Source organism: Dermacentor andersoni, chromosome 3, assembly GCF_023375885.2.
Source record: "Dermacentor andersoni chromosome 3, qqDerAnde1_hic_scaffold, whole genome shotgun sequence".
In the NCBI taxonomy this organism is placed as follows: Eukaryota; Metazoa; Arthropoda; class Arachnida; order Ixodida; family Ixodidae; genus Dermacentor; species Dermacentor andersoni.
In genome coordinates this window covers 51610487-51635041 of record NC_092816.1, presented here as the reverse complement: position 1 = coordinate 51635041, position 24555 = coordinate 51610487, and the positions used below count along the sequence as shown (strand labels likewise).

General features: G+C 46.0%; 1 protein-coding gene across 1 annotated transcript; it reads left to right on the top strand.

Moving 5' to 3' along the window:
* The first annotated feature begins 1828 nt into the window (after positions 1 to 1828).
* LOC129381143 (carbonic anhydrase 1-like) lies at positions 1829 to 23576 on the top strand. Its single transcript, XM_055063765.1, has 5 exons — positions 1829 to 1983; positions 15781 to 15929; positions 17235 to 17324; positions 19462 to 19689; positions 22118 to 23576. The coding sequence occupies exons 1-5, from the start codon at positions 1881 to 1883 to the stop codon at positions 22376 to 22378; spliced, it is 831 nt and encodes a 276-aa protein (XP_054919740.1). The 5' UTR covers positions 1829 to 1880; the 3' UTR covers positions 22379 to 23576.
* The last annotated feature ends 979 nt before the right edge of the window (positions 23577 to 24555 follow it).

Here is a 24555-nt window from a genome sequence, read left to right as displayed (position 1 = left end):
ATAAAGAAACGATAAATTAATAGAAATGAAAGTGGATGAAAAAACTTGCCGTAGGTGGGGAACGATACCACAACCTTCGCATCGGGCCCCTCGATTAACCCACTTTCTTCTCGCTTATTACATAACGAGGGTCTAGAATCCGGCAGCATTGATGCCTTCAGGTAGCATGTTTATTGACCGGTTGCCTTCACCCAAAAGATTCCGTTCTCGTGACGCCTGCGGCAGAAAGGATGTTCCACTAAGTATGGACAGCTGGGCTAGTTGGTTGTGATTAGCATTATGAAACATCGTTCCAGTGCACAACTGAACACGGACGAGAAGAGAAAGACAACACGAACGCCGGGATGTTCCACATCCGCCGCCAAAAAAAAAAAAAAAAAATATGGGGTTTTACGTGCCAAACCACTTTCTGATCATGAGGCACGCCGTAGTGGAGGACTACGAAAATTTCGACCACCTGGGGTTCTTTAACGTGCACCTAAATCTAAGCTTGTACACGGGTGTTTTCGCATATCGCCCCCATCGAAATGCGGCCGCCGTGGCCGGGATTCGATCCTGCGACCTCGTGCTCAGCAGCCCAATACCATAGCCACTGAGCAACCACGGCGGGTATCCGCCGCAAGGTCTGCGAGTGGGGGCGCTGGCTAACCCTCCCAGTGTTCTACTAGGAAGCATAAATACCCAAGAAAGTGGACGGGAAAACGGCTCCGCGGTAGCTCAATTGGTAGGGCATCGCACGCGAAATGCGAAGGTTGTGGTATCATTCCCCAGATGCGGCAAGTTGGTTTTTCATCTACTTTCATTTCCATTAATTTATCGTTTCTTTATTTCATTTATTAAGCACAAGTAATTTCCCCTATGTTGCCCTTGGTGTCAGTGTTCGTTGGCTTCTTATGACATGACTAATAAAAACTGGGCCCCTCAGCTAACCCCCTCTATTCTCGATTATATGTATATATATATATATATATATATATATATATATATATATATATATATACACACCGTCAGTTGCTCTTCGCTCCTAGAGAGGAAGAACGTGTGCCAAGTAAGCTCAACACTATGCAATCTGCTTGAGCGGGATTTAAATCATGGATCCTGGACCTCAAAGGGGTGCGAGGTGATGCTTACGCATTCACCGCTATATTTCCGCTGAATATTTTTGACAGCAGCTTTGTAAGGCCACTGCTTCCTCCTGTACGTGTCATGTGTACGGTGGCGACCTCTATAGCGGATATCCCTTTTCACGCCTCACGTTGACTACATATGCGTGCCATATTCTTTCTTAAGCTGCTCCTGGCCCGCTCCTCTTCTTTAAACTCGTAGGAACCTACCGGAGCTGCAGGTTCGAGAACTGGAGCTACAAGACGCTTCCACTCTGCCTGAAGTACGACACCACTGGAGTGTTCAGTAAGAGTCGCTCGGCTTTATCTAGCCTAAGGCAACAACTAGTAGTTACAGAAAAGGAGATTGATGTTCCACCGAAGCTGTTATTGAGCTCATTTATTCCAAAAACAAAACTAACTTGTAAGTTAGGTGGGTCCAACAGTCTAATTAGTTCAAGCAGACAGACAGACAGACAGACAGACAGACAGACAGACAGACAGACAGACAGACAGACAGACAGACAGATAGATAGATAGATAGATAGATAGATAGATAGATAGATAGATAGATAGATAGATAGATAGATAGACAGACAGATAGACAGATAGATAGATAGATAGATAGATAGACAGATAGATAGATAGATAGATAGATAGATAGATAGATAGATAGATAGATAGATAGATAGATAGATAGATAGATAGATGTGTGCAGATTCCAGTACCTGGCACCGTCGATACCCTTCGTGTGGCGGCTCACAGCAGTCGCCCATCATGGTGCTGTTCGCGCAGTCCGAGTACAAGTACTTCGATCCCATCCAGTTCTTCAACTACGACTCGTACTTGCAGCTCGACATCGAGATGGTCGGCACGACGCGTAAGTATGCCGTCTCTTCACTCCAACATCCTCGTTCGTGTAAAGACAGCATAGTATGGTATGCCAGCACAGGGTTTGGCTGAGCTCGTTATGCGCACATTATAGAAAAACTGATACGGACAAATATGTCTTTTATTTCCTCCCTGCCAACGTCCACGTTTTCTGGTGGAAACGTTTTCTTACAGCTAGTGTATGAGTTATCGAAGTGAGTGCTTGGTCACAGTCACGTTTAGCTTAATATGGTAACCACTGAAGCCATGTGACACGAGAATACATGCTTCATACTTACGACATGCTGTCTAAGCACCCACATGCGCCTTTTAATTGCTGCTCGGGTGCTCATAAATGCTTAATTTAGATGTAGTACAGCACGAAAACTGAAGGCGGCCAGGGGAGAGCACACATTCACAGCGCTGACAACGGCATGCGGTTTCAAGGAACACACACGGAACATTCGATAAGTCGCTTTCAAGCACTCAGGAGCATTGTCGCATCGCGTTCTAAGTACTCGTACATGCGGTTCGTCACAATGTCACAATCGAGCGCTCTAAACGCGTTCGCCGTGTTCGTCCAGAACACCTGGAGGGGTATTCTGTAAGAGACCATCTAGTGGGCTGTCCATTCCGGCCGCTGCTGACGTGCTGATTGGATGGAGCTGTGCGATCGAGGAGGAGACGAGCGGCCCCAGCCAATCAGCGGCGGCGGAAATGGGCAGTCCTCCAGGTGGACTCTTACAGAATACCCTGGTTCAGAACGCCGCAGAGGCTCTCTGTCTTTCGAGCGGCAAACGCGACCTGACAGATTTCCCGTCACGTGACTCCTCCGGTTGCTCCGAGAGCAGCTGAACGTACGGCTCGGGCATGCTATTTTTTTTTTTTTCTGGCTCCAATCTCGACGGGGCTCCGCATATCGGTGGTGGCCAATTTGGAGCATGGTACAATGTACGCTCTTAAAACGGTTACACCCTTTGGTGTGTATATTTGTTCCACAACGATAATCGTCATCTACATTGCTTGCGTTTCCCTTGAAAACTAGACGCTCGCTACTTTACTGTGGAGAATGCTGTCTCACGGTGATAACGTGCAAGCCGTTCGTCACTTGGAACTACCGGGATCGCAGCGTTAAAGAAAGAAAATGCGGAAAGACAGATGCCGATTATTGTTGTGGAACAAGCCCCAAAGGGGTGTAAATTTTTTAAGGGTACACTCTTAGAAAAATTTACACCCTTTGGGGCGTATCTTGTCCCACAACAATAATCGTCATCTGTCTTGCCCGCGTTTCCTTTCTTTAACGCTGCGAGCCCGGTACTTCCCAGTCACGAACGGCATGCGCGTTATCAGTGTGACGCAGCCTTCTCGACAGGAAAGTAGCGAGCGCCGAGTTTCAAGAAAGGAAACGCAAGCAAGGCAGATGACGATTATTGTTGTGGGACAAATATACACCCCAAAGGGTGCAACCGTTTTAAGAGTGTATAAAATAATGTACACCCTCAAAAGTGAGTAAGGGTGTAAATCGCGTTTACAACTCACAACTTTACGCCTTTTCACGCCCCTACTTTTAAAAATGGTGTAAAGGTGCGTAAGAAGGATGTAAAGTTAGAGGCCGATTTACGCCCTTATTCATATTTAAAGGGGTAAATTATTTTCACAGTGTACCGTCCCAGTCGAATTAAGTTACGTACACCGATAAATTTGTGGCGAAATTATGCGTCACGGACAAGTTTCGACTGTCCACTCTCTTTGAACTGGAAAGTGGTGCTCTCCACAATAATCGACGTACCACTTTTCTCGTCAGGATAAATTGATTCGAGTTTCTCTTCATGGCGTCCCTTTAACGCGCGCCTTAGTGTGATGGTGCGAGCGATTTTTGTAATATATTTATTTCTTCTGTCCGTCTCGATCGTAATGCGACCAACGCGGCACGACAAGGAGCCTGCGATCTGGCGATGCTCTAATAAGCAGCACGCCGTAGTGACCCGAGCAGCTACCAAAACAGGCGCGTGGCAAACTTGCGGAAGTTACCTTGTGGGAAGACGATCCGCGGCCGCCAGTGCGAAATGGGAGCGTTTGCCCGAAAGATGCATTTGTTTTTAGGTGACGGACCTTGTTTAATCCTTTAAGAAAGAGTCATAAAAATATCCCAGATAAAAAGATTACTTCCCATCTAAATGCACACGAAACACATCGAGAATAAGCGTAATCAACGGAAAGAAATGAACTATTTTGTCGAAACTATTTCAGCAACGGGGGGGAGGAGCGCCATGCCGAAAACGGGGTAGTGGGCTTCACACCGACCCACCAATGGCGTCGTTTGAAATTCGCGCAGACAAGCTCTCTCCGTGTGGGGACCATGGGTGCACATTTCATTTGCCCTACACCGCTCGCGTGACACCCCTGCCCGCAGCCGGAGATGTCGCACCGGCCTCCGCGGCCGCACTTTCCAAAGAAAGCGAGTCCCGGGGCCAAACTTCCTGCGTTCCTGCCCCAAACCGACGAAAGACGCTTGCTGTCAGTTTCTATTGTTATAAGACGTTCACGCAAGCTATTTCGTGCTCAACACAGGATTTTTTTTTTCTGGTTTGGTGCCGGCATGCGACACTCGTCCATAAAGGTTTAAGTCCCGTTACCGTGCTTTACTTTTATGCCTCTATTTTTCACTGCGAAGATGTTTTAACGAAATTCCCTTCATTTCTTCGTTTACGTGGCTTAACACCGGGAAGCGCACATGTAGCGTTTGATGCCCCGCGGTAGCCATTTGAACACCCCCGCTAATGTACCCGTTACCGGCTTTGTTCTTTGCTCGATTCCGCAACGAAACAACACTGTACCTAAATGTCCTCAGTCCAACAAATGTATGCATTCAAGCGCATCATTCCTTGAATAAAACCGAACTATTTCTTTGCCTATTTCTGCTAATTCAAAGCGAATAGCCTTCCTTGTTTCGTTCGTCCGTTTTTGCACTCGAACGGGTACGTCCGTTGTCGAACGCGTAGCATTCAACGCGAAAGCATCAAGGGCGCCGTGTAGCAGGAAATCCTGTTTTGGCGTCTGGTGCCGGCGTCGCCGTGAGCGAAAATTACCCTATGTATTTAGGTATATGTATATGTCACGCCTTGCTATATGACGAGCGGTACACTTAGAGGAAAAGGAGAAAAGGGGGTATTGAGGTTACTCCTTTAGGGGAGGAACTGATCTTCCTCAACCATTACTCCCCTTATAGGGGGATAATTGCGAAGGGACATAATTATTACTCCCCATGCGGTTACTCCTGCGAGCACTAACAGCTGCTCTTTTCCGACGCTCCTCAAGGGAGCAACGGTCATTGTTTCCGATGCTCCTCAAAGATGGAAATAACCAAATTAGCCATTTATACCCTGATAAAAAAGATTATTGAGCTGAAAGAGAAAAAAAGGTGCACGAAAGCAGCATTCGAACTCACCTCGTCGCGCTTGCAAGTGGGTACTCTAACCACTTCACCACGACAGGTTTTTCTTAATTTTCTCTAGTGCCGGTTTGGCGAAAAAACAAGATAGAACACTGTACGTGAAACGTTTAAAAAGACACCCACCGTCATTGGGTCCATTGACGGGACGGGATACTGAGACAATGTTAATACCGGAACACAGGTGCGGCAATATAAAAGAGACTCGGCATTTTGTGTATGCTATGCGGGGAGAGTCCAACGATCAGCGACTGCAAAAAGAAATCGGCCCGAATTTTCTCAGGGTGATCTAAATTGAGAAATCACGTGATGTACGTGTAGCGAGCTCAAACGGGGCACCCAAGACGACAGAGGACAACTTGTCGGTCACTTAGCGTGCTTCGTTTGAGCTACACATCGCTTCAGTTAAGTTTGTGATCTCCTTGAAACGGAAGGAACTTGGGTACTATCGACCAAGAAAATCTATCAGTCCATCGAGGGCTTGGTGCGTTTAATGTGTATCGTTCGCTTACGGTGTGCACAGGAATTCGTGCATGGCTCTGCACGTTTCACCTTTTAAGTTTCACTCAACTTTCTCACTAAGAGGCAAAGTGCTGCTTTGCGTGAAGTTAAATAGTCAGCGCACAAACTTCGAACTTTTCACGATTTATAGACAATAGCGCTTTCGCCGCATCACTCTACGACACGGGACGAAAACGGTGGGGAGTGGATGAGGAGTAACTGTTCCCGTTGGTCCTCCCGTTTCCTCTCTTTCCGACCAGGGATTAAACACTTAGTCCCCGAAATTTGCACATGGCACGCACATTCCTGCAGTTAGTCCCTTGAGGGACGAAAGCATCCTTTTTAGGACTGCTGTCCAGTTACTGCCGCTTACACCGGTATGTTTTTTATAATGCATATGCGGGTTATATGGCCTCGCCATTCCATCACCCAAGTTGCTCATACCTTGTCTTACATTCTTGACAAAGTTATCCATCGGGATTTTCAGAATGACAGCCCGCAAACAAATGTAATGAAACAAAACACCGACAACGCATGCCTTGCGTGTTAATCTTCTCAGAATGAAGTATTAAGAGGAAGCTTTAGCTCGAGTGCTCCTATCTAAATATACGTAGAAGGAGAATTCGTTTTTCTCGGCAACCACTGCACCAAATTTGACGAGGTTTGTTGCATTCAAAAGAAAAAATTAATATATAGTGACTATTGGTTTCGAATTTTAGGGTTAAATTCTCAATTACTTATTAAAAATCGGCAAAAATCGAAAATTTTCAAGAAACGAAACTATCAAGTTTACAACTCTGTAACTCAACAACGAAAAAGGATAATACAATTCTGTGAATTGAATTTAATAGTACATTTAAAGCGGACAAAATTGATATGTTACACATGAATATAAAAAAGTTTCGTAATATGGAAATACAGCTTTTGCATAACCCATGTAACCAAGGTAACAAATTCACGACAGATGTAAATTACATATCGAATTTGTCCGCTCTGAATGATCTAATGGATGCCGTTTACAGAACAGCGATCGCTGTTTTTGATGCAGAGCTACGAATTTGTAAACTTCGTGCTTCTATTTTTTTTTTTTCAAACGGTCGAATGGTTGAAATCCCGGCGCTAAATCGAAATCCCGCTTGCAAGAGTCACTACAATTCAACTTTCTCTCTCAAATGCAACAAATTTCATTAAAATCGGTCCAGGGGTTACCTCAGAAAAACGTTTTTGCGTTTTACATGTATTTCAATAGGCCGCGTCGGAGTTGGGCCCGAGCTAAAGCTTCCGAAGTAGGCCGCGTCGGAGTTGGACCCGAACTAAAGCTTCCGAGGGAAGCTTTAGCTTGGGCCCAACTCCGACGCGGCCTATTGAAATACATGTAAAACGCAAAAAAGTTTTTCTGAGGTAACCTCTGGACCGATTTCAATGAAATGTGTTGCATTTGAGAGAGAAAGTTAAATTCTAGTGACTGTTGGAAAAGGAATTTCGATTTAGGGCCTGAATTTTGTTAAAAAGAGATTTTCAGAAATGCGAGAGTTCAAAGAAAATAGAAGCACAAAGTTTATACAATAATACCTCTACATCATGAATAGATATCGCGGTTCTGTAAACGGCATACATCACATCATTCAAAGCGGACAAATTCGATATGTCAATTTATATGTTACGTGAATTTGTTACTTTGTGTACAAAGGTTCTGCAGAAGCTGTATTTCCACATTACTAAATTTTTTGAGAATCCAGTGTAACATATCAATTTTGTCTGCCTTAGATGTACTATAATATGCAATTCACAGAATTATGGTATCGTTTTTCATTGCTGAGTAACGGAGCAGAAAACTTGATAGTTTCGTTTTCAGAAAATTTGCGATTTTTGCCAATTTATAATAAAGAATTGACCCCCCAGCTCGAAAATTCGAAAACAACAGCTACTAGTTTTTAAGTATTTCTTTTAAATGCAACAAACCTCGGAAAATTTAGTGCAGTGGATGCCGAGAAAAACTAATTCTCCCTTTACATGTGTTTAGATAGGAGCACCCGACCTAAAGCTTCCTCTTAAAAATGTGAAACAATAATACAAACCTGAAGATGACATAATTTTCTTGGCCCAAGTGTGGCCTACCTCCAGGATCGGCCTGCGCAAGAGGCCGCGTTTCTGCCAGAAAGCTGGCGTTCGTACATATATATACATAGTTGACCGCCGTCTCCCGGTAAACGTTACGGTTACGGTGCAGTCACCGGGAAGCGTGAGAAGCTGCCAGGGATCTTTGAATACTATCGTGTTCCAGATTAAGCGTCCTACAAATTTTAGGGCTTTGCATGACAGATATTGCGCTAAAAGGCTTTCGCTGCTACCGAAGCGGTTCACAAAGACTGTATGATTTTCTCATTAATGGTAAAATTGTCGAAGTATTTACCAGAAGCTTACAAAGATTCCCAGAGTGACTGTGAGGGTCATGGGCGATAACATTTAGGCGTGCGCGTATATTGCCCGGCTCCAACAGACGTGCGCCGCTGGGAATATCTGGGGGAAAACAGGAGTAACTGCGCCGTTAGTCCTAAAAAGGGCGCTTTCGTCCCTCAGAGGACTAACTGCATCAATGTGCGTGCCGTGTGCAAATTTCGGAGAGTAAGTGTTTAGTCCCTGGTCGGAAAGGGAGCAATGGGAGGACGAACGGCAACTGTTACTCCCCAGGCCCTTCGCTGTTTTCGTCCGTGTCATGGAAGGATGCAGCGAAAACGGTATTGTCTGTAAATCGTGAATGGTTCGAAGTTCGTGCATTGTCTATCGAACTACATGCAAAGCAGCACCTTGCCTCTTCTTGAGAAAATTACGTGAAACTTAAAACTGGAATGTTAAGAGACATGCCCTTCGTGCGCACCCCATAAGTGAGCGACACACATAAACGCGTAAGTCATTGATAGACGGCTAGATTTTCTTGGTAAATAGTACCTAAGTTCCTTCGTTTCCAAGGAGGTTGCGAACGGAAGCGATGTGTAGCTCAAACGGCACACGCTAAGCAAGAGAAAAATTGGCATTCTCTGTTGTCTTCGGTGCCCCGTTTGAGCTCGCTACACGTATACATGGCGTAGTGCCTCAGTTTAAATCACGCTAAGAATACTCGGGCTGATTTCTTATCGCAGTGGATTATGGTTGCAAGTATACAGTCAACGTTAGACTCTCATTGCATATATCTTGCACAAAATACGAAGTCGCTCTTACATTGCCGCACTTGCGTTGCCATGCTTAACTTTGCCTAAACATCCCGTCTTGTCAACCAAGCGGCGTTATTTTCATACGTGAGATATATCGTGTACAGGCAGATCCGCCTGACTGGTTGGGTATTCTTGATGAATTAGTGAATTTCAAGAAATTTTAGCTTGTCACGTTGGTCTAAGTAGGCCAACGTGGTTTTATGTATGTATGTATGTCATTTTGTGAACAAAGAAAAAGAAAAGCGGCTTGGTAAAGTGGTTAGAGTACGTGACTAGTGAGCGAGAAGACGTGAGTTCGAATCCTACTCTCGGGGCGCGTTTTTTTTTTTTTTCAGCTCAAAATTAATTTTTTTATTAGGGTATAAATGCCTAATTTCATTAATTCCGCCGTAGCGGAGCAGGGGAACGAATTACCGTTACTCCCTTGAGGAGCATCTGGCAAGGGCAACTGTTAGTCCCCGAAGCGCATGTGGAGTAACAGTTCATTCCATGTCAGTTCATCCCCAAAAGGGCTAATGGTTGTGGCAAATCAGTTAGTCCCCAAAAGGACTAACCTCCCTACCCCTTTTAGTTCTTTTTTTCTTAGAGTGTACGAACTGCCCACAATCCATCGCATACCTAGTGCATATATTGCGCACAAACAGAAACCAACGCGCATGTAGGACTGCGTTGTAGCACGCACCTTCTGGAAGCTAGTTGCAAGAATGTTCGGAATATCTATCGTGCGGCCACCACAACGCCGAGATGGGTTTGCGAGTCTCCCCTACTACAGTGCTAGCTACGTTTTGTGGTGCTTCCGCAACATCGCAGAACGATCTCGGCAGTCAAATAGAGCAATGTACCCCAGAATGCGGAAACTACGGGTGATAGTATGGGGTCATCTTGAAGAACAGTTGTTCAAACTCGGTGAAGCAGAGTTTCTTCGCCGCTGGTCTACGCGGTACATAACCGTCTCCCGAGGCAAAGTCTTTCTACAGCCAGAATAATGCTCAATTCTGTTGCCTGAGTTGACACTATCTGTATGTGCCCCGGGTACCTTTCATAAATTCGAGGCTGACAATAATGCTTTTGCGTGGACGCTGTAATGAGTTTTGTTGTTGTTGTTGTTTGTTGTTTTTGTGTGTAGCAAAGCCAGTGTCAAGCAGACACCATTTATTATTTCATTTGCTAATCTGTTTTGTTTACATCAAGTATGATGTATTACATGTGCTGCACCTTATATTGTACTTTTCGTTCATACCACAGTTGTAGGCGTGCCTATACGGGTGAATAAATTTCCTTGTCAGCTAGAACGAACCCCTCATGCTGCAGACACAGCAGCCCGATTTTCAAACCATACGCGTACGTCTCTTATGTCAACGCCACGGCTCCCCCGACAGCGGGGAAGCTCTGTATGGTGGGCGGTGGGCTTTCACATCGCCGCCAAACACAAAGTGACTTAGCAGCCCGATGGGCAAACCGTAAGCATTCTTCCCTTATGTCGACGCCATTGGCAACCCCGTTAGCGGGGAAGCTTTATATAGTGGGCGGTGTGCTGCCAGATCGCCGCCAACCACGAAGTGACTTAGCAGGCCGATGTGCAAACCGTACGCATGCTTCTCTTATGTCGACGCCTATGACTCCCCCGATAGCGCGGAAGCCTTGTATAGTGGGCAGTGTGCTGCCAGATCGCTGCCAACCACGAAGTTACCTAACAGCCCGATGTGCAAACCGTACGCATGCGTCTCCTATGTCAACGCCAATGGCTCCCCCTATTGGCCTGGAGCTCCACCACTGGAAAAGCTGGCGCCACCGTCGGCGTGACGTGCTATTAGGGATCACGTGGACATAGCGGCCGCGTCGGCTGCTTCGGGAGCGCCGAAGCGAGCTGAAAACGAGAGTTTAAATTCCCTCGTACGCTGCGGTCCTCATTTAGCGGCGAGATTTTCCCGCTTCGAGTGTCTCCTTTACCACGCTTGAAAGCACTACAATAGGTAGTGGCTGCCTTTGAAGGCGCGCAACATGGTAGGCTACTGCTCGGTGCCGCAGTGTCGGACGTACGCAACGGAGCCTGGTGTCAACGTAGCCGCAGGACAAGAAGCTGCGTGAAGCTTGGCTCGCGAAACATAAAATCGGCAAACAGTCATCGGCTACAACTCGGGTATGCAACAAGCACAGACGTGAGGAAGGTTCCTGCTACGGCGCCGGGTCTGCGATGTTCGGAAAACGCGCACTGAGACGCTCGCCCGGGTCCGCTGCCCGACTTATGTCATGAAGGTTTGGTCTATGAACTTGTCGGTGCTATAGATACTGGCAATTTCACTGCAGTGGAAAGGGAGCGGTAAGAAGCACATTAAACAAAGAATGGCATATGGTCATGTTTGTGTTATGCATTAATGCACTGGATTACAAAAAAGAAGCAGCAGGAAATCGCACGCTGAGAACACCGAGAAACATACAGTGCGACGCAACTCCAGAAATAATATTGAAATGTCCAAGAATTTAGAAGAAAAAAAAAAGATTGAATCGTCGCGACGGCACATCACAGTCCCCGTAGGCGTCGAAGTCTCTACAATGAAATTATTTTTGAACAGCTCTGATAGTGCCCACGCAACAATGGTTGCTTGTATGCTGTCAAATGCTCATATTCTGCGGCCTAAAGCTCATGGCACGGTGCGAAAACGCGCGCGCGGAGAAAGCGAAACAGTGCGCGGACAAGCATGCAGACGCGCAGTCGGTCGCTGCGAATCTGTGCGATCGCTGCATTGAGGCTTCATTCTATTACACTCCATTTAGTTATACAAACACTATAAGAACATATTTCACATAGTTTGCTCTCAGCGTTTACCTACATTTCACGCAAAAAGCCGGTTCGGGAGACTCCATCGCGGCGACCGCGCGCAGTGGCGTTCACTGTACGTATTCGGTAAAGAGATAGCGTCTGTAAACGATTCTGTGCTTTCAGTTTGCCCAAGATTATTATTTGGACAGTAAAAAACTTCTCTCGTTTCGAAAGTACTTACAGAAGTGTCCGGGAGAGCTCGCGCGTGGTGTTTTCAGTGAGCGCTGACAGCAAAAGCTATGAGGAGCGCGCCACGTGATCCCTCATACTACGCCAGCGAGGTGCTTCCGATAGATGGCGACTCCGTAACTCCTCGCCGCCAATAGCGGGGAAGCTTTGTAGTAGACGGTGTGTTGCCAGATCGCCGCCAACCACAAAGTGACTCTAGCAGCCCGATGTGCAAACCTTGCGTATGCTTTTCTTATGTCGACGCCAATGGCTCTCCCGATAGCATGGAAGCTTTGTAGTGGACGGTGTGTTGCCGGATCGCCGCCAACCACGAAGAGAGTTCGGGAGGCACTAGTATGCGAATGGTCCTTGAGCGCCGCAGACGTGCGGCTTAGTATAGTAAGGTTACATGGTAAGGTCACAGTATATTGTAGCCATTACCTTAAACATCCGAGGACACCTAAACACTTCTTAGGCACTTAAGCACTTCCTAAGTTGTGAATGCGAAAGCATTATTGTCCACTCGAACGCCGCTGGGTGGCCCTTCGAATTATGAACTCCTCGAGGGCAAGCGAGCGCGTTGAGACGCTTGACACATTTTGATTTGGCCTTACCGAGGTGCAGTTATAACGCAGGCGAGGCCTTGCTTGCAAATTCTGTGTCTCTCCCAGAGTGGACTTAAACCGCATCATGTGAGTGTACCCTAAGCACCCCCCTTTCTTCAAACAATTAATATCTAGTGAGGAACACTGGGAGGCTGCCTTGCGCACCTTGAGGCTCGACCTTCAGGAGGGCCATCCTGGAGTAGGCTGAGAGGACAGAGGAGACATCCTTCAAGTAGTCCTCCGCCACTCTCTTTCCTTTGCCGGCTTCCCTTTAAAGAGGCATGAAGTTTTTCATTCATTGCGCGGACGAGGAACGCGTGGTTAACACAGGCTTGCGAGAGTGAGGGGGACGTGGCGTTGCGGCGATGCCCTGTCCCCTCACGTAGCACCTGGCGGCAAATGTTCCCTTTTGCCCACTCTGTTCTATCCAGGCGCGGTCTTGACGTGGCGTCACAGCCATTGGGGAATTGGGTTCCGTTTCGCTCCTACAGATGGCAGGCGCCGGCTGTATCGCTCAAAAGACCGTTTGACGCTTTGGTATCAAAAACGATAGTCGCTTTGAACCTTGTGTCACTACAAGTGCATATGTTTAGGTGCGCGAAACGTAACGCTTGAAGTTTAACGCGTCTGCACCCCTTACGAAGTCATGTTTCATTGCAGCTCCCTGCATGCAGTCGAGGCGTTGGTAAACGTCGTTCAGAGTCACAAACAAAGAAACGCCACTTGTGACGTGTAAACCAGCGCCACGGCGCGAGTGCATCATCTCCCTACTCTTTCGCTCGAACGACACAACTGTTCGTGGTTTTCCTCTCTTTGCCTCAGATGTGTGAGAAACCCTTCTCTTGGTCTCTGCTCGGTGAGACACCGACGAGAAACCCAGAGGGGGAAGCAAGACAGCTATATCCCGCTATATCCCTGGACGACATTAAAGTGACAGCATTATCAGGATCGTCCCACCGACTCGGATTAACTTGGATTAATAAACCATCTCCAGGATAGGTTCAGCTTACTGCTCATTGTCTCTGGGATCGCTTCACTTTAATCGGAGAGATATACGACGCCGACGACACGCCAAATTCGGGGGACGTAGGCGTGTCGCCTTTTACAAAAAGATGTGTGCAGAAGCTATCGACGATGATTGTCAATGTAACCGAATAGCTGAACTCTTCCAGAAAGCTGTTCGCTTTGTTAGAGGTATGATGCGCTTCAAGGTGTATATTGCTGCAGTGACCATATGCCCCGTTTATGATCTTATACAATGGGATAATTATACCTATTAATTATACTAGGTGTTTCTATGAAGCTTTCGATAATATTTAAAAATAACCGTTCCCAAATAAAAGGAAGGTCCCTTCAGAGGCATGCCATCAGGGGTGCCGACCACGGAGTGACGGACGATAAGTGGCAATTAGTCGCTAAGCGACTAAAATCCATTAATCAACTTTTTGGCGTGTAGTTTCAGCGGGCTTATCGTAATTGCGGAAATTGAAGCGAGCTCTCCATACAAACCATATCAAATATTGAATCTGGTAAAACGCGATTGCCCGCAGAACTGTGGCAGGTGAATTACCGAGACTGGGAGGCTGCAGCGAGCGCAAAGCCGCGCCCTTCTAGGCGACGTTCCGCTTACGTCACTCAGCAGCGGTCAGCCAGCGCGCTGCGACAGCGAGGAGCACTGAGCCTCAGCGCGCTGCCTGCCCTATCTATCTATCTATCTATCTATCTATCTATCTATCTATCTATCTATCTATCTATCTATCTATCTATCTATCTATCTATCTATCTATCTATCTATCTATCTATCTATCTATCTATCTATCTATCTATCTATCTATCTATCTATCTATCTATCTATCTATCTATCTATCTATCTATCTATCTATCTATCTATCTATCTATCTATCTATCTATCTATCTATCTATCTATCTATCTATCTATCTATCTATCTATCTATCTATCTATCTATCTATCTATCTATCTATCTATCTATCTATCTATCTATCTATCTATCTATCTATCTATCTATCTATCTATCTATCTATCTATCTATCTATCTATCTATCTATCTATCTATCTATCTATCTATCTATCTATCTATCTATCTATCTATCTATCTATCTATCTATCTATCTATCTATCTATCTACTTGTCTGTCTGTCTGTCTGTCTGCCTGTCTGTCTGTCTGATCCTTCCTGTCTGTCTGTGAATCCAACACATGCTACGCAAGCCGATTTTGGAAACATGACCTTTTTGTTCAGATCGAGGCACCAGACAGAAAGGGAGATTGTGAAAGCATTCCACATTCATAAAATCTAGCGACAAGTGTGTCAGCACGCCTTCTGTTTCGCTTTTACACGAAGAAATTGCTTTTCTGGGAGTCCACTTGTCAACAACAACAACAAAAAGTAGCCTTTACGCGCGGTATGTTGGGCTTTTTTCCATGCATGCATGTAATCGCTCGCGAGTTCAGGCTTAGCTTCGTCATATATTACCGTGTTTTATTACTCGTCCCTCATGCCATGTTCACAAGTTTTCAGGTCTTTAATAGTGTCACCTTCGCCTTTACTTCGGTTGATTGTTGTCTTTTCGTCCTGTCATCTTTGTTATCTTTTGTCCCTTGTTACGTCACTAGTGTTGACCTTGTTTAAACCACGGTTTATAGGTACCATCGCGCTTTTTCATTCCCTCACTTGTCGCCTACACTTCGGTTACTGTTACGACATGTGCCGATCTCCGTTTTTAGACTGTTCAGTGTTTGTGCGTACAATAGATTGGTTCACTTTTTTTTCGCTCTTGTTTATTCGCTACGAGCTAGTCTGCAGAATTCTCATATGTTATCTGCACAATTGTGAGTGACGATGTGGTCGCGTGCCTGGGATCTTGCTTGAAATAGCCTATGCTTCCATTTTCAAGAATAAACTGTTGGCAGACCGCGCTCGTGGTGCGTTGCGTGTTCCTTCCGCTTGTCCTCGCTTTTTCTCTTCGCGCAGTTTTAACCTTCTTCCAAGTGTGAACACACTAGCCCTGCAAGAACGTCCTACTGCGCAGTGTTCTTCTACCCGTTCGGCCTGGACCTCGGTGTGTTCGGCGGGCCCCTGCAGGTGCAGTACAGCTTCTTCATGGGCACCATACACTTCGGCCAGGGACGAGACTCGGGCTCAGAGCACCTCATCGAGAAACAGGGCTACGCCGCCGAGGTGTGTTCTGTACAATGCGTGCAGCCGCTGTTTCGGATTAATCAAGAGAGGTCGACGCTTCCGGTGCGGTCATCTCTGAGCCGTATATGTATGCTCGATGCAACATGTGTAGCCTCCGAACCCGTCGGTGCAAGCAAGATGGCGAATTCGAGATGACATGGCGAAATGTCCAAGAAATGTCCTGCCTGCATGAACTATGAGGAAGTACGCCTGTGCTGTCGGTGTGCGATAGCCGCCGCACATTTTTTGTTTTGTTTGTGTGCGGGCTCTTCCGAAAGGTCATGCCTCGTTTTTCACCCGAGATGAGAACTGTAACGCTGTAAATGTCATGCGTACGTGTTTCTACTGCTAAGCGCGTTTCAGCGCTGCCTATCATTGAGCTCTCTCGCTAAAATCGGAAGCACTTGTAAGAGTATGTCGTTCTGCTACTTTACGTAGCACGAATTCACGGGTTTCAGATTGCCGCTGGCGGCGACTTCATTCTGACGAGGACGAATGCAAAAACACTCGTGTAACGAGACATTTTTTGGGGGGGGCGGGGGACACATTGAAAAGAAAAATCGGCTTCTCGAAAATAATGCGAAACTGTTCACTATACATATATATAGGGTGTCCCAGCTAACGCTATATAACCAAGCTGTTCAACGAAAAAGAATCGAAAAAGAAATACATGGTACAAGGTACGATATTAAGACCTAAAGTGTTCGGCCGTCAGAAGTCTGATGACGACCGAACACCACAAATGATGATGTTTTATCTCGCACCATGTTTCTAAACCGTTTTTTTTTCTTCTTTTTTTTTCGTTGAACAGCTCGTCTAACGTTAGCTAAGACACACGGTACACACGTGATGAGCGTGCTTCGGGGTAATGCGTGGGGTAGGGGAGAAGAGGAAAGGTAGATAAGAAAGAGAGAATAGCGGAACCAGAAGGACAACCTTTGTGCGCAAATCCGCAGATGAACGTTCACTCACGTATACACGGTCACAAGCACCAGTCCGATCCAGTGGTCTCACGAAACGCACTAGCAAGGCTTCGGTGGGCCTCGCGCGTGGGTCTGCAGCCAAAGTTCCAGTATCGTTGGTGCCAGAACCGTGGTAATTAACGCGCTTAATTAGCGGTGCTTCGCATCTACGTGGCTTATACTATAAACAGGCAACTCCTTGAACAAATATAGGACAAGAAAACAAGCATGCAGCTTTCTTTTTTTGTCCTTTTCTCTAGGTTGGAATCTAGCTTATTAATGCACAGTGACGGAGAAGGGACTCAGGATAAGCCACGTTTTCTTTTGTTTTTTGTTTTTGCAGGTGCAGCTAATTCACAGCACAGAGCTTACGAGCGATAACGACTGTCTCAAGGAAGCCAACGGTCTGCTAGTGCTTGTCATACTTTTTGAGGTAAGCAACACGGGTTGTAAAGAATCGAATGGTTAATAGAAGGAGAGATAAGATAGGGCATGAGTATAGAGAAACCGCGATATGGGGGAGTAACAAATGCAGTAGAGAGGAAATGAGCATAGAGGAACCGCGATAGGAGGGTAATGAAGGCAATAGAGTGTTTTAGCATATAGGCGTGCTAATGTGTGTAGTACAGGAATACCGAGAGACACGTGCTGGGGAAGCAGCGATGGTGACGACCTCGTGTGGCGTTGTTGTTCAACCGCATAGTGCGAACGTTGAGGTGTCACACGGCACGTATGTCCCTTAAAAAAAAAGAAGATTGCGTACAAAAGTATAGCAACTTTTATCGTAATGGTGGTAGCGGTCAGTGGAACACAGTATATCTACAGTTTATATTAGGAAGAGGCAGACGTGCAGACCCGGACAGCAGAAGTACCGGGAAACGGACAAGACAGACTCCCTAAGTTTACGAACGCCGCTGTAAATTCGACGGCTGGCGACGCCGTTCCTGAGCATGCGCAGATCAGTTTTGCGTCTTACCTTCAGTTCCGCCACTGCGCGACCTTTCAGTTGACAGTCGGCCTACCCCTACCGCCTACCGTTTTCTAACGCGGGTACCTACCAACTAGGTTAAGTTTCTGTAGCTCTAAACATGGTGTAGTAGCTGATTGTATAAGAATTCTGCCTTATCTTGTTTAACGTATTGATCGGTGCTTATATTAGCTTTAAAGGGGATTTCTAAAGGGGAATTTCTCAAAACAATTATCGTGCCCCTTGTGTTGTGGAGGAGCAACATCTTTTGTGTTCTACTTGGGTTATCGTTCTCTCTTTTTTTTTCATAGAAAGATAAATGGATCTAATATGTCGTGAAGTAAATGTTGTTATGGTACTTTCTTGAGGAAATTTTCGAAATTAACCTTTTTCTCCAGTATCAAGGCGGGCATTTTTTATGACTAAGTTTGACAACCTATAACATCGTTCAAAAATGGCCTGACACGACTTATAATTTACGACATACTATGAACTTTCAGAATCGCGTTTGTGTGCTGCACTATGCCGCACAATTTGCTTTTAATTAGCTAATTAAACCCTAAACAAAGGACATCCTTCCTCGGATATAAGTAATATTTATCCCAGAAAAAACAATAATTGCATTCTTGAAATCAGCTGTTAAAAATAGATTAACTGCCCAAATTTCATTGAAATTGTTTAAACAATAGTGAAGTTTTTTTTTCAAGCACCAGGGCCCTCATAAGGAGGGGTGGACGGGGGGGGGGGGGGTACCTGGAGGTCATTAGACGGAAAAATTGTCAAAAAGCTCCATCTATTATTCTCGTTATCTGTCAATTAATTTTTTATGACGTTTGTCGATAGTTCAGCCGTAATATCAATTTTAAAATACATAGCGCAAGTGATGTTTCAACCCGCGTCGACGCAAAAACGGCAATCGCCACTTATAGCACATGGAGCGCTCGCATTCCAGGGCTTAGCGTGTCGCCATCTTTGTCTCTGCTTCTGGAGCCTACTAAAGCTTTGCGCGTTTTCTCCGGCTACTCTTGATACTTTTTCTCCACATACTAATTTTTTCACACCCAGAAAATCTGCGGCCGCGATGTCCGGGCAGGTCCTGCATGTAGAAGAATAATCCTTTTTGATAGCATGAAGCTATATGTCTGGAGGAGATTTCGAAAAAAATTTTGCCTAGAAATTTTCAAAATTTTGCCTTTTGAGTGACCACTGCAAATTCACGTTCGGGACAGCGAATTTAGAATAGAAAATAACGACTCAATCATATAAAAGTGCTTCCAGTGTTGTGTCTTACGCCTTGAAATATTTAACCATGTGTCATTTTGTATGTTTCTGCGCAGCAGTTATTTGCCCACTGTTTCAAAACGAAAGGGAGATAAAAGTTATCTACCGAAATACTAAACCTGTAAGAAAAAATAATGAAATTGCTTTATAATCAGAAGAAGAAACTAAATAAAACAGCCAACTTTTTAATAGAACAGGAAAGTTTGGCTAGTCAGTTCACGCTAATAATGGTGGAATTAGCGCGTCGAAACGGCACCGACAGACGGCGTCAAACGGCAGGGTTGGTATGACGACCGTCTGGACCCACGGCGCATGCGCACAGGAGACTAGCGACGACAACGAGGACCTGGCTCCGTTCCTGGACGCCATCCAGGAGCTGCACGGCGACGAACAGGGCCTGCACACGACCACCGAGTTCCTGATGTCGTCTCTGATACCCCGCTCCACGCTGGAGTACTACATCTACCCGGGGTCCCTGTCCTTCCCGCCATGCACCGAGCGAACCATCAACGTCGTCTTCCAGAGGACCGTCCCAATAGGCCAGAAACAGGTACTGTGTTTGGAGAGGTCGCACTCTGTCTTAAAAACGATGACAGACGACAATACGACAAATACGACAACTTCTTTCCCTTTTAATTTTTCTTTTTTAGTCGAGCTCGACGCAAAGAGAGTCAAGTGTCGTAGTCGAGCTCAGACATTATTTCGACCTGACGGCGTTTATGCATGAACCAAGCGTGGCGAACAGTGCAGACGACGGGACGAGGCCCACACAAACCAAACATATGGCGCAGCCGTCTTGTTCGTGGTTCTCTTGTCCCCCTCCACTATGCTACGTGTTAGCGGAAAGAGATGTACGAGGAATCTACGTTGTTGGTACACCTGCAGGGAGGTATTCTGTAAAGAGTCCACCTAGTGGACATGTCCACTTCGTCTGCTGTTGAAATTCTGATTTGCTTGGCTGGGCTGCTCGTCCGCAGCAACTCGGCGCCACAGCCGATCGGCACTTCAGCAGCAGACGACATGGACGCGTCCACTAGGTGGAATTTTATAGAATGCCTCCCCAGAAATGCACCTCTCGATGACAACAGGAAAGGCTTCCCCGATTATGACAACGATGTTTGTCGTTATGCCAGCAAATTTCCCACCATTTTTTCGGCCTTGGTCGCCTATGTGCAGTGTTTTTTGTTTCATCCGCACGTAGCGAGCTGTACGTGCACTAAATAATTTAATTATGAGGCTTTACGTGCCAAGACCACGATATGATCATGAGGCACGCTGTAGTGGATTCATTTTGAACCCCTGGGGTTTCTTAAGGCGCACCAAGTGCAACGGCATGCACGAGCGCATTTTTCTTTTTGCATTCCGCCCCAATCAGAATGCAGCGGGGATCGAACCCGCTACATCGGCCTCTGTAGCTCAACGCCATGTCCACTGGGCTACCGCGGTGGTTAATTTTGATTAAGTTCATCCGAAACTCGCGAAAAAAACTGCATGCCAAAAGTACATATTGTTGGGCTAGTCGGTTCATATTGCTGAGTAGACCATAAGTATGATGGATTGGCGCAATCAAGGAAGGACGGAAGAGAACAAGGAGAGCGCCAACTTTCGTCTGTTTATTCTGTTTTGCATACCATCCAATATACAAACGCAAACGATTGCGCAACATACAGGACTTCTTCAATCGCGCAACATCCTAATCAGATCCGGCTATATAAAAAAACAACCTTCTTTCTGCATGCGAAAGTGAAACAGATGTGTCGCTAATACAAGATGAAACTCGCTCTTTCGAGTCGCTCCTGCAGAAATTTAAAAGCGACGAGCACAGGAGAAGGGCTGAGCAAGCGCAGAGGACGGTGAGGCCGGAAGTCTTACCTTATATGCACCGTGTAACCCACAACTTAAAGAAGGTTGCAGACAGACATGGGGTGCCTGTCGTATTCTCTACGCCACGCTAGCTTGCCCAGCTGTGTCCACGCATACTTTCTGATGGGAGCAAGCAACGTGCTTGTTGTAAAATACATGCCAAGCCGTGCATAAAATGGGCTACCGGAGTCGTCTATGAGTTTCCGCTGTCTTGCGGTAAGACATATATGTCGGCCAGACTGGGCGTTGCGTAAGTGAGCGTGCGCGGGAACTTGAGCTGTCACTGAAAGGTAAAGACGGAGCACATTTATCTAAGAACTGCAATTCACATCAGTGTGAGCCACGACTGGACAAGATACGGTTTCTTGGAAGAAGCAGGAACACCACGGCACGTGAATTGTAAGAGGCGTTTCATATTAAAGAGCGAGGTTCATCTCGTATTAGCGACACATCAGTTTCACTTTCGCATGCAGAAAGAAGGTTTTTTTGATAGCCGGCTGTGATTAGGATGTCTCACGATTGAAGAAGTTCTGTATGTTGCGCATTCGCTTGCGTGTATATAGTGGACGGTATACAATACAGAATAAGCAGTCGAAAGTTGGCGCTCCCCTTGTTCCTTCCCGCCCTTCCTTGTTTGCGCCAAGCGATCATATTTATGGTCTACTCGGCTGCTTGCCAAAGCTGGCTTCTTCGCAAGAACACTCTATGTGCGGAGAAGCTTGCTTTAGAACAATGATTTGTACAGTGCAAGTATCGATGTACGTGTGTGTGCGTGTGTCTGCGCCAGACACATACATACATACATACATACATACATACATACATACATACATACATACATACATACATACATACATACATACATACATACATACATACGTGCATACATACGTGCATACATACGCGCATACATACATGCATACATACATACATGCATACATACATACGGTGGTGCGGGCGGACAGACAGACGGGCCCCCATCATTGGAGGGAACGCCGCATCACCCGAAAACATGGTCAGTCCTGGCTGCCGGCGTCGATCTTCCGCATATAACAGTGCCTGCGTATCGTGACGACTGTTTCTCAGCGCTATCTCTCTCTCTCTCCCGATCGCAGCTGGAGGAGATGCGCAAGTTGCACTGGCGTCTGGGCGGGGACTCCTCGTGCACCGGCCTGCTGGCGGGCAACGTTCGGCCCATCGCCGACGAAGGTGGCTTCGCCAAGTCGACGCGCACCGTATTCCGCTCGTTCTTCTCGTACGCCTCCTCCTCCCCCTCGACGACCGCCTCGTGCCGCACCGTCGCTGCTCTAGCCGCAGTCGTGGCGGCGGCGTCAGCGTGCTCTCCGAGAACTCAACGTTGGCCGCTCTTCGTTTGAGCACGCCACGGACCTTGCTCTTACTTTTATTTAAAAAGTTGCATTTATTCGCACTGCGGAGGACATCGCTTGTCGTGGGTCCACGCAGATCGTGAGCATATACGAAACGTGCTACGTGCGAATCCCTTCGTTTCGTTCATCGCGTACATTGTTGTAGGATGCCAGCTGAGTCAGAAATAATGCGCAGTCGAACTGATGAGTATGTGGTTCTCGAACTAACTGGACATGTCGTAGCTACTTTTCTTGATCGATCGTTTTCCCTTTCGTGCAAGTCGTGTGCACAGATATGTGAAATCAATTTACCTGTTCACGTGCCTAATAAAATCGTACTTGTCATCCGGCCTGCATGCAATACCAGGCTAATGCGCATGATCGTTGCCGATGATTTACAGTTTGTTCCGGTTATTGTTGGTCGGTGTACTTGTAACTGCGAGGTGACTGTCTCGCATTACCGTTTGCGAAAGTTGCGGCGTTTCTTTTCACCGTACCATTGCCTCTCAGGGACCCGGGGTAGCGTGAATATACGCCTATAATGCCGGTGCTCGGGACACTTTTGTTAATGTACGAACACGCTACTATTCTGTACTATTTATCGCGAGATTTTCATCTCGAAATTCGACATTATTGTTGAACACGTTTTCTTTTTCTTATGTTAATTTTTTTTCCTACGTGTTTCGTGCTGAAAAATGTTGCGTATTTGTAAGTTCCACTCCAATATGTAATATGGACCCCGACGCCTTCGCCAAGCTACGTGACAGCTTCTTGCTCAGTTCACTTGGTTCTGAAAAATAAAGTTTGAATTGAATTGAATTAAAACATCTTCCGTAGCGGAGAACGATGCACTTTAATAAAAACAAAAAGGGGGGAAATAAGGCAGTGACAACACGATCAGAATCAGGAATATCACCTGCCATGCCAGCTACCTTCGGATATTGAAGAAAAAGAAGAAAAAATATAAATGAATATTTTTTAAGTATCGTATAGCCATGCAGAAAAAAGAACTATCCTATAGACTTATATCATACGCGTGGGCATTGGATCACATCGAAAACGTTCTTTCGCTTTGACCTACTATGCCTGACGTAACTACACTTTCAAATAATCATTTTTCTGCGCTTTCAGTTCATGAATGGAACCGTCTTGTTTGACTTATTAATAATAATGATATTGTACTGTATACTTTCACAGATATGATGTGGGACGCAATTGCAGAAAATACATCGTTTTATTTTATTTTTTTTTGCAATCTCTTAACCATTTAATGACGGCATATATATGAATACCAAAAAAAAAAAAAATTATTTTCTACCTAAGTGTGCAAAACACATCGAGAATGAGCATAATCAACGAACAGAAAGATATCTTCCAAGAACATTTCCCGCAATAAGGGGGAAACACGAGGCACAAAAGTGGAAGTGGGTTTCACTCCAAGCCGTTTGTACGTGGTTTCGTCTGACATTTGTACCTACAGCTCTCGTCATGCGTTAACCATGCGGTGCATATTTCGTTTGCTTTGCGTCACGTATATGACATCACTGCAGCCGGAGAGCTTGCATCAGTCTAGTCTCCTCTGCTGCACGTGCTTTCGAAATAAAAAAAGCAATTCGCGTGCCAAACTTCTTTCTTGTCCTGCGTTCCTGCCCCGAAACTAAAACAAACGACGCTTGCTGCCTGGCCATTCAGTGTTGGCCGAAGGCATTATGGCCGGAATTTCGGATGGACGGATGGAGGGATGGATGGATGGATGTTATGAGCGTCTCCTTTGGAACGGGGCGGTGGGTTATTCGCCACCAAGCTCTTGCTATTATGCAGCCTAATGTGCCACCTAGGTTAAACAAGAAAAAAAAAAAACACTATATGAACTCCCACAACCAAATTTTCTGATCCCCTATTGCGAACTTTGCTTTTGTACGTCTCCGTTTTTTGTCATTTCCCTACTCTTCTTCCACCAATCCTTCAATCACCTCTTACTAATCCCTATTGCGGAAATGTTTACTTTTGCACTGCTCTCGCTGGACCCAAGGCCTTCAAGGAGGCCAGTGGTGCTTAAGTCGACCGCTGGGCAGACGTCTTCACATTCTAATAAAACATGCTCCATAGTTTCCCTAGCTTTACCGTTGCAAGCACATGCTTCTTATTCCTTCTTATACTTCGGGACATTAGAGTCACGGTATATG

Bases quoted from the DNA above. Each gene is read 5' to 3' on its own strand.
- LOC129381143 (XM_055063765.1), top strand. From the start codon at position 1,881: ATGGTGCTGTTCGCGCAGTCCGAGTACAAGTACTTCGATCCCATCCAG. The intron at 1,984-15,780 runs GTAAGTATGCCG...CCTACTGCGCAG, and splicing joins CGAGATGGTCGGCACGACGC to TGTTCTTCTACCCGTTCGGC. The intron at 15,930-17,234 runs GTGTGTTCTGTA...TTGTTTTTGCAG, and splicing joins AACAGGGCTACGCCGCCGAG to GTGCAGCTAATTCACAGCAC.